General features: G+C 41.2%; 1 protein-coding gene across 2 annotated transcripts; it reads left to right on the top strand.

Moving 5' to 3' along the window:
• The first annotated feature begins 197 nt into the window (after positions 1-197).
• cdan1 (codanin 1) lies at positions 198-9,683 on the top strand. 2 transcript variants are annotated; one of them, XM_077621663.1, is made up of 27 exons: positions 198-324; positions 1,175-1,776; positions 1,841-2,050; positions 2,706-2,899; positions 3,006-3,128; positions 3,376-3,454; positions 3,695-3,815; positions 3,900-4,009; positions 4,200-4,289; positions 4,414-4,489; positions 4,558-4,763; positions 5,152-5,299; positions 5,367-5,510; positions 5,577-5,743; positions 6,263-6,344; positions 6,514-6,603; positions 6,854-6,908; positions 6,974-7,217; positions 7,293-7,442; positions 7,526-7,589; positions 7,906-7,984; positions 8,051-8,235; positions 8,297-8,404; positions 8,486-8,549; positions 8,955-9,133; positions 9,197-9,304; positions 9,372-9,683. In XM_077621663.1, the coding sequence occupies exons 1-27, from the start codon at positions 247-249 to the stop codon at positions 9,468-9,470; spliced, it is 3,855 nt and encodes a 1,284-aa protein (XP_077477789.1). In that variant the 5' UTR covers positions 198-246; the 3' UTR covers positions 9,471-9,683. The 2 variants fall into 2 exon arrangements, with proteins under 2 accessions (XP_077477789.1, XP_077477790.1); XM_077621664.1 differs by lacking the exons at positions 9,197-9,304; positions 9,372-9,683 and having other exon boundaries at positions 8,885-9,027.
• The last annotated feature ends 94 nt before the right edge of the window (positions 9,684-9,777 follow it).

Genomic DNA, 9,777 nt, shown 5'->3' with positions numbered 1-9,777 from the left:
TTAACGTATCAGTAGTTATGTTTTTCCCTGAATTTGTATTTCTTGTAAAGTGAATTGATCGGATGCAGGCTAATACATTTTAGGAGCAAACAAAGCATTTTTAGTTTTGCGTCAAATATATGTGCCATAATATATCATTATTATGTCATTAGGCGGATGTGGCGTCATTAATGTGACGCGCATGCGCACCTCCTAACCCCGCCTCCTTCCTGGTCAGTTCATCTGCTGCGCAAGTGCCAGATCGCAATGGCGGCTCTTTTGGAATCGCTACTGGCAAAGAAAGTGGACCTTAGCAGGATCGTGGACTGGCTGAAGAAGAGCAAGGTGGGCCAGAAATACACTCGAATCCATCCGGTGACATTTTCGGTTCGGTTCGATGTCGTGGATTTTGTACGAGAAGAGTGACTGGGCACATTTGGGACTGTAAACAAAAGTTTTAGCTAAGTAGCTTAGCAAGGAGGCGGTAACTCGTCCAATGGTATTCGATTTGACATTTAGATCGTCAATAGGTATATATAGTTTGTTTGTTGTTACAGTAGAAACTACTATCTTATGTTTTTAGGTTAATGCAGTTAGGCATAAATTAGCATGTGTGCTGTCAGCGTTGTCAAAACGATCAATTCACAGTTCAAATAATAAATAATAAAATTTCTATATTTTCGCAGTCATCCTGTCGTGAATGAAAAGTGGCATATTATCTCTGATAGATTCGCTAAAATTGCCTCTGACATCTATCAGAATGCAGTTTAACTCATATTTCTACTTTCTACACTTTTCCCACCTAATTGGTAGTTCAAACATCTCTTTTCTTCTATTCATGATTATTGATTATATGGTTATTTACAGTATAGGATATTCACAGGATACACTTATATTTGAAATTAATGCAATAGCCATGTATTTGTACTAGGCCTCAAAAGATCACTATTTTTTTTTTACAAGATAAACTAAGTCAACTTTCATCAGTCCCACAATATGGAAATGTCCAATTTTTAAATCTATTGTAATAATTTACTTGCTAAAATGTTGATTAAATTTAACCAATTAACCATTTGCTATGCTTACCCAATGTGGGTTGTGTTTGTTTTTAAATAAGATAACTGCACAGGATTAGCGGAACAACTGTCACGAATAACATCCATTTTTATTGTTAAAATATTTTTTCTTCTTTTAGGAGGATAGCAACACCTTTGCATTCGGCAACCCAGAGGTGCCAATCCACAAGCAAGAATTCATCCCATTTCTCCTCAACTTTCTACGAGAGCAAAGCAGCCAGGCTCTTACCCATGGCCCCGCAACACCCGCCAAGACCCCCAACCGGCCCGGGCCCTCCGCCACATCACGGGGCCTCTCAGAAAAGCGGGCCTGCAGGTCAGCCGGTAGTAGCTCTCGTGGCACCACTCGTATACAGCTGTTCTCCCCAACGCCGTCCCCGGGGAGCGAGTCGGGTCCAAGTCACGTCAGCAGCCCTTCCTTTACCACTTCATGGAGCCCGGCGTCCAGGCCCTCGGGCTCGGAACGGAGACCGAGTCACAGGATCAGTCTTGGGGACTTTGTGGTGTCCTCTCCGGAGCTCCAGAAGAGCCGCAGGAGAAGCGGGAACGGCCCCGGGAGGCACGTGGGAGGAGGGCGAGCGGCACATCACGCTGACGACAACGAGAGACGAAGCAGCAAAGGAGCAGTCAATGAGCAGGTTTCTCCTCCATCTATGGGTCAGCTCAATTTCAACAATTTGGATGATTTCCCACCAGTCGGATTGTCTCCTGTTACCCCCACGTGAGTCTTTTTGTACCCTCCCACTCACATATTTACCATTAAAAGTCCCCTTTATAATGTCCAGGGAAAGAAAACCATCCAGAAGAATAAACCCGACACCAGTAAGTGCCCAGCGTTTGCAGTCCAAGCCCAAGACATGCTTCACTTCCACGCCGTTTAGCAAAACGCCAAGCCCGGGGGCGCCGGCAACAGGGCCGGACAAGCCCGATGGGTGGGTGAATGCGGTTAGCCCCCACAGCCTGATGGAGGAGAGAGAGCTTCTAAAGAAAGAAAAGTAGGTGCAGTCTCCACTTGTGGAAAACATCTTCATTTTATTTATTTAGAATATTCATTCTTATCTTGATCTTTTTTAATCACTTCTATTTCTAAATATTTTGAAAGTTCATTGTGTTTATTGTCTATTTTAGTGGCTAATTCTTTGCTAGTGTAGACATGGTGGTTAGATGTGTTCACCAATTCATAATTCAAAACAATTTAATTGAATGCTTTTATTCTCATTATACACGTATAAATTAAAGCTTTCACCACATAGTGCACAAACAGAAAAATAAATAATCAAGAAATAGAAATAATTAAATGATGTCCAGGATGAGTTCCATGATTTTAGAGACGTTCAGCACCAAATGTCAAATGTTTGTTTTATGTATGTACCATTATGTTAGTAAAAAAAATCATACCAAAAAATCATACCAAAAAAATACTTGGAAAAACACGAACGAATATTCCAAATGCAATTAAAACTAAACATTAAAAAAAATAACCCTTACACTAGGAGATGAATGAATAAATACTACATTAAGTGCTTGTTTTAGGCAAAAAAAAAAAGAGTTGCAGGCATACAGTTTCCTTTTAATAGTTATGCAATACTGCATTGGCTCTTTGCATATTTTTGGTGAATTTAATATTTGTCTCCACATTTCTGTCTGTAGATGTAAACGAGCCCAGCAGAGCTGCTCTCCTCCAGCAGCCTCAGAGGAGGTCTGCACACCCACCAAGTCTGGCACGCGAGGGGTCGGATGCAAGGTGACGCCTGATCAGCAAACACCCTGTCCCGAACCGACCAAAGTCACCTTGGCCTCCGACCTGGACATGCTGGCGGAACTTTACTGCACCTGCATTTCAGGTGAGTGTAAACCTAGAGAGTCCCTTAGAAAAGAGAAGATGTAAAAACAATATATATATATATATATATATATATATATATATATAATCTTAAAACATTTTTTCAGAAAATTTGGTGCCAAACGTTTTTTTGGAGCTCTTCTTCGTGATGCAGCTGCTCACTTCTCGATCTCCACACACTTTGGAGAGCGATGAGGAGGAGGAAAAAAGCGAGTGGACGCTCAACTCAGGTATTCAAAATGATGGTTTTGATTTTAAATAGTAAAAAAGATAACAGTTTTCCCCTTTTATTTGAAAAACATGCAACAAAAGCAAAAGGAAAAAACAATAAATATGTGAATAAGACCTAACATTTTGAATGCAAATAAATAAAAATACTCATGTTATTTACGTTTGAAAAAGACAATTTTCTGGTCAATGATTCCAAAGAATGAGTAATGAAAGCAAACAAATGTCTCTCTAATTCTCTTTTTGTAGATGTACTGGAGCGACGCTACCTGAGACAAGTGCACAACTGTGTGTATTTTGCAGTCAAAGTGCTGGAGAATCAATATCAGTGAGTTCATTTATAAATCATTTAAACCGTCAGATCAGTAGACGGGTTGCAATATAATGAGTGAGTGGTAATTATGCCACGTTAGTGTAAAAACTTCATTTTTAAAGCAACTCCAGTTCATCTATCAAAGTCAATGGAGTTTAGTGATTTGATTTACAAATGTGCCTGAACTTGCAGTATTTATTTATTTTATATTTGTAATGACTATTTTTTTGGGTGATGCCTCATTTTGTTTTGTAGGTTATTGGCTCATCTGGACAAGTGCACGTTGCGTCTCTTGGCTGAGAATGAAAGAATGGCATTGTTCTCGCCGCGCCTCAGGGATCGTTTGAGTCAGGCCCAGGACAGAAGTACAGCCAAGGTAGCTACTGATGTAGAATCCTACATAAACCATGGAATTATTGAAATGGCGAAAGATTCATTTTGAATTTGCTATCTCTGACAGCTCTCGCCCACCGTTTCCGCGTTCATTCACTCTGTGCCTTTTGAGCCTGCCACCGACAATCGATCGAACTTCAGCTGCGACAGAGCTTTCCACACCTTTAAAAAGCAAAGGTATTTGAGCTTGTTAATGAAAAAGAAACAAAGTGACAAAATCTTGAGTTAAAAAAAATGTTAGCTAACAGAAATGGATAAAAAGTATCATTTAGGGTACAAATATATAACTGAAACAGCATTATTTCCTCACAAAACTAACTCAAATCAATAAACATTAAAGCATCAAATTCTGTCTCTTTTATCTCAGGGACATTTTTTACGAGGTGCTGCGTGAATGGGAGGACTTCCACAAGGAACCCGGATGGAATTTTGACGTTGCCCTTGGAAGTCGCATCAGGCAAGTCTTTTATTCACTGGCTCCCATTGACGTCCAATCCATTTTGACTGACATCAAGGTAGCAATCTTTCACTGCCAGTCCTCCCAGTTATTTTTATTTTTTTTGTCGGGGACCGGGTTTTAGGGGAATGATGAGTCATCTGACCGCCGCTGGAAACCACTCGCACTTTGCCCGTCTCTTCTTGAAACAGCTGGTTCAGGTAGGTCCAAACATTCCACTTATCGCCGTGACATGAATCCAGTCCGAAGTTTCCACTCCTGCGTTTAGATGTGCAAAGGAGATCGCATGAACAGCTCAAACGGCGACACCCCCGACGCCGACCTGCTCGGCATGCTGGGAGCGGACGGCCTAGGCCGCCTGAAGCGCCTGGAGGAACGTCTCATTCGGCCACACGGCGTCAGCGGCCCTTGCCCGCCGCCGTCCTTTCCTGGCCACCAGGAGTTCTTCCAGAACTTTCTGCAGACGGCCAGTTGGTAATGTTATGTGGCTACGTTGGTGGGGATCTCTAACATTCAAAGTACATTTGGCTTTACGCGTACCAGCATTGGATCCAATTTTAAAATACTTATGGTGTTAGTATTCTAAAATGTCCAGGAAAAAAATGCATAGGTTTTATTTATTTTATGACTTCTTTTTAAAGCTAATGTATCATTTATGTACCTATTCTTTAATATTTGGAAAAAAAGAGGTTCTAAAAAATTAACTTTGATTGTTTTCTCATGTTGGCAACGAAAATTGTACGTCATAAAGTCAGTGTATCCCACATATTCCATTTAAACACATGTAGAAGGCCCTGCAGTAATACTTAATAACTTTTAAAGGCTGCCAATAGGTAATTCCCAAACCTCTCTCTGTTGACAGCTGTCAGTTGAACCAGCACCTGCAGGACAGCTTGTGCCAGCAGATCCTTCAACTAGACGAAGTGTCCATCTTGGGTCCTCCCGCTCCCATCGCGGAACAAGAGGAAGTGGGCGAAGAGGCGGCGAGCGACGGGGACATGGAGCAGCAGGTACGCGTCGGGGCTGTGGCCGTCAACTCGAAAAACCCCGCCTTGAGCCTCGATGCCATTCCGACAGGACGAAAAACAACGCTTTGCTTCAGTGATCCTCCTTGCGCGTCTCCTGGCCAAGTTCTTGGGCTTCATCTCTTTCCTGCCGTACCAGATGTCCGAGAAGCCGTCCAAGGAGATTCAAGAGGCGGCGGTCGCCCTGAGGGGAAAGGTAAAATCAGAGCGCACAACCAGACGGGTTCCGATACGTACTTGTGTTCCGCTTGTGCATAAATAGAGTGTGCCAGTCTTGGATGTGTGCGCGGTACTGAGGAAGAGCGTGAGGCGCAGGCGCGCCATCTTGACCGTGCCCTGGTTGGTGGAGTTTCTTTCCATGCTGGACTTCACTGGGCCACTGCTGTTCTGCTACAGGGTGGTTCTTGGCACACTTTGTCTTCTCTACAGGTATTTTATTCTTTTGCAATACACCAGGGACTTTGTGTCGTCCTACATGTCAATATTAGTGACAGGTTTGTGTATTTTATTTTCATTTTAGTCTTTTAAGAAATAGTTTTGTATTTGTGTACAAATGTTAATTTTTTTCTAGTTTGGGAATCTTTGGTTGTTTTTCATATTTCAATCTAATGTTTTTATTAAGGGTTTCTACTTTTTCCTCATTTGAATATTATTCACTTGATATTTATTTGTTTCAATTTTTTTGGTTCAAATATTCTTATATAGCATACTAATTATTTTGTTATTCCCTCATTTAATATCAAATATTTTATTTAAAATAAAAAATTCTATATTTTTGGGTTTCGTTTTTGTGTGTTTCACATTTGTTGGTTTTCAATATTTTTAATAGTCCCATCTGCCCGCTAATTGTACATTTTCCAACAATTCAATGTTTTATTTTTAATACTTTTTTTTCTAATTCATTTGAATTTTCTAATAAATTATTTTGTTGTTTAACTTCTATTGAAGGAAAATGCTTCTGGGCAAGTGCGGAGAGATGCCTTATCTTAACAAACTGCTGATTGTGTCTGTACTAGGATGGCTCTTCCAAGTAAGCATGACTTTGAACACATTTGACTCATAGACGGACGTAATACCCGTCAAATCCATTTTCTATTATCCAAATGAACTGGACATCTTTTGCTTTCAATTGCAGCCAATGTGTTCACCACAAACAACACTCACACAAATAACACAATATAATTTCTTGTATTTAACAGATCCCAGTGATTCCTGAAGAGGTCTTCTTCACCAGTGACTTCACTGAGGTTGCTGAATTGGAAGAGAGTAACACCGATGCATCAGGACTCGTAAGAATGAGGATAAAATGTATTCCTTGACTCAAGTGCTGATACAATTAATCGACAACCATTTTGAGAGTCATTTGCGAAATACTTTTCACCTCTGAATTGTCCAAATACTTCTTTGGAGCTTTTAATTTCCACAACATTATGATATATTTATAAAGTGATGAGTTGGTGGTTAGTTGACTATCGACCTTGATGATTATGTTTTTTTTTTTTTTTTTTTTGACAGAATTTTAAAGTTTTCTCTTTTTAGGACTGCATTCCTCTGGTGGACCAGCAGCTCCTCTACACATGCTGCCCATTTCTCGGTTTGTACTACTTATTTAATCCCCTGCTTTGTACATGAGCGAGCGTTTCTTTCGGTCTTCGGCAGGCGAGTTCCGCAAGCTCCTCGCCGCCTTCGTGTCGGGAAGCAGCGGCAAGAGCGGCGGCGTGGTCCGAAAGATCACGCCGACGTCGGCCGAGCCACGAGACGCAAATGGTGGCAGAAAACTTTCGCAGCAGAAGCTGCAAGCCGACCTGGAGCAGGCTTTCTTCCACAACCAGCCGCCGTCTCTGCGCCGCACGGTGGAGTTTGTGGCCGAGCGGATTGGCTCCAATGCTGTCAAGCACATGAAGTTGGTATCAGATTGTTCGATAGTCAACTTTAAAAATTTATGTTGTTTTGTCGTCTTAACCTTCTTTGTTCATAGGGCGACGTTTGTGAGCGAGTTGGTGGAAAAAGGGGAGAAGATGCTCAAAGAAGGATTGGAGTCACCCAAAGCCAATGTGTCCAAACTGAACGAGTCCATCTGCGCTCAGCTGTGTGAGGCAGGACCGGACGCCCTGGTTAGAGCAACCAGGTACTATAAGTTTTATTTTTTGGTTTAAAAAAAATATAAAAAGAGCATCGTTTGTATTGATATCCGGCTTTAAAAATCTGCAGGTTTTGCTGTGAAAAAAGTCCAGAAGCCATACGCATTTTGCTCCCTCTTGAAACTTCCCCTGCTGTAAGTCATTTTTAAAACGTTGGTGCTCAATGGCAAAACACTATTTCCAAATATCGTTAGCCTCCTAGCACAAATGCTAGTTAGTTTTTTTGGAAAACGAGAACAAAAACAAATTGAACACATTACAGCACAGGACTGACAATACATTAATTGATATATTATATTATATAAAAATTTTACTTTAACACTTTAAATATTCAATTCTCCTGGATTATTATTTTTTGACTACACTAAGTTTTACTTTCATCTGGCCTAATGCAGTGCTTTTGAATATATAACCTGGCTCGAATAGAAGCTTTAAAGTCTTTGTCTTTAGGTTCTTGCCACTTCAGAAAACATCACCATCCACCTGGCCACGGAAAAAGCCTGCTGCTGGCTCAAAACGAACATAACGTGTAAGCCCCCCCTTATTGCCGTGCATGTCTCTGCTGGTCTGACACTGTTGAACTTTTTCCCTTCAGCGCTCATCCGGCGAGAATGGAAGAGCACGTACGAGCGCGTGACCAAGACCTTGACCGCCGACTCCACAGACGAGCTTGCTCCGCCACTAACACCCAAGAGGAAGCAAGGGGCTAGATTGATGTCCTGTCCGCCCTGCTGCACCCACAGCGCCTCTCTGCCCTCCGATGTCCTTATTGACATCAAGGTACGATGGCAATGACCTCGATTTAGAAGCGAATTTGCCGATTAAGCCACGTGATTAAAAGGACTTGCTGAGTGTGGCCGCCGGACCCAGGACGGACGACGAGCTGCCCACCGGTTCTCAGTTACAAACGCTGTTCCGTAGAGTGGGCGACACACTGGACTGCAAAAAGGTATACATGTATATACACACACACCACCATGCTTGGAGGTGCCCGGTTTTTGCCCAAAATAATTCAAATTCCTATGTTTAGTTCTTGACAGCTGTCTCGGAGCAGATGCTGATCAATGCTACTGTCCTGCTGGCATGCAAGCTGGGTAAGATGTATTTTTTTTTTTACTTGATTGTAAATAAATACATATTTTAGTATTTCCACATTTAGTTATTTTTATATTTTTGCAAAAAGTGTTTATTTCAATTGGTACTTTTTTATCATAAGTGATGATAGAATAAAAGCAAAAACAAACAATTATTTTTTCAAGTTTTACATAAATATGTATTTTAAAAAAGAAATTACACAATGGCAATTTTGATTTAAAATGATGAATGTACCTTTGGGTCATTTAATTCGGCAAACCTTTATTTTTACAAAAACGATGCCCATCTATCTACAATTTACAGTCACATTTGTTTTTATTTTCTTCTCTCCTAGAAGAATGATTTTTCAAAACAGAAAATCTTGTCAAAGAAGGTGCACGCTTACTCTTGTGGTGTGTGTTCAGCATCCACAGAGCTGCCTCTAGCCCCTCAATCGGGTGATGAGGAGTCCAAACCTTCCGTCAGAGCACTTCTGGAGCAACTGGGCGAGCTTTGGGAGCGTGACAATATTTGCTGTGCCCCCCTCCACCTTCTCTTTACCCCGCTAACCGTCACTGCAGTGCTCAAAACCGGAGAGAACGAGGTAATGTCCAACCACGCACAAAGATTGAGACACGCGATACAAAGGCGATTTGTTATTATTTAGCGTAATAACTACCTGCATCTGGTGGGGAGGCTGGCGGACAGAGGGCTCTTGTCCCAAGAGGAGCTCGTATCGCGCTGGACCAAACTGACAAAGCAGACGGTTCCAACGGTGAGTGTTTTTCGCCCGTTTCCACAACTACGCACTTTATCCACTTAAATGTATTTCGGCACTTCAGGAGCTGATGGAAAAGTTTGGACACAACAAAGTTTCCTCACTTCCCAATCAAATGGAGCTGCTGCAACTTTCTAAACGGACTCTAGAGGGCGCAACGTGAATAAAAGCTTGTATGCCCCATGTTCTGGTCAGAAAACAGACATATATATATTTATATTTATACATATACAAATAATTTTATTGTGGCACTTTGAGATGTGTTCTTAGGTAAATGTGACACGGAGCTCTTTACTGATTCTGTTTTTAATAATGATATTAAAGAATATTTTAACATTATAATCAATTTGTTATAATAAAGAAAAATGTCGGTTCAGGTTTTAGTCCATTTTCATTGTATATTTGTAAGAGAAAGGAGGTTTTATGTATCTTTTATTCTGTTAAAAATAACGAAAACATTTTTAGGGCTC

This window comes from Stigmatopora argus, chromosome 15 (genome assembly GCF_051989625.1).
Source record: "Stigmatopora argus isolate UIUO_Sarg chromosome 15, RoL_Sarg_1.0, whole genome shotgun sequence".
In the NCBI taxonomy this organism is placed as follows: domain Eukaryota; kingdom Metazoa; phylum Chordata; class Actinopteri; order Syngnathiformes; family Syngnathidae; genus Stigmatopora; species Stigmatopora argus.
This window is presented reverse-complemented; position numbering and strand designations above follow the sequence as displayed.

What these genes read in the sequence shown, in the direction of transcription:
- cdan1 (XM_077621663.1), top strand. Translation starts at nt 247, where the DNA reads ATGGCGGCTCTTTTGGAATCGCTACTGGCAAAGAAAGTGGACCTTAGC. An exon ending in TTACTGCACCTGCATTTCAG is followed by an intron (nt 2,900 to 3,005) that starts GTGAGTGTAAAC and finishes ACATTTTTTCAG; the next exon opens with AAAATTTGGTGCCAAACGTT. An exon ending in TCTTGAAACAGCTGGTTCAG is followed by an intron (nt 4,490 to 4,557) that starts GTAGGTCCAAAC and finishes TCCTGCGTTTAG; the next exon opens with ATGTGCAAAGGAGATCGCAT.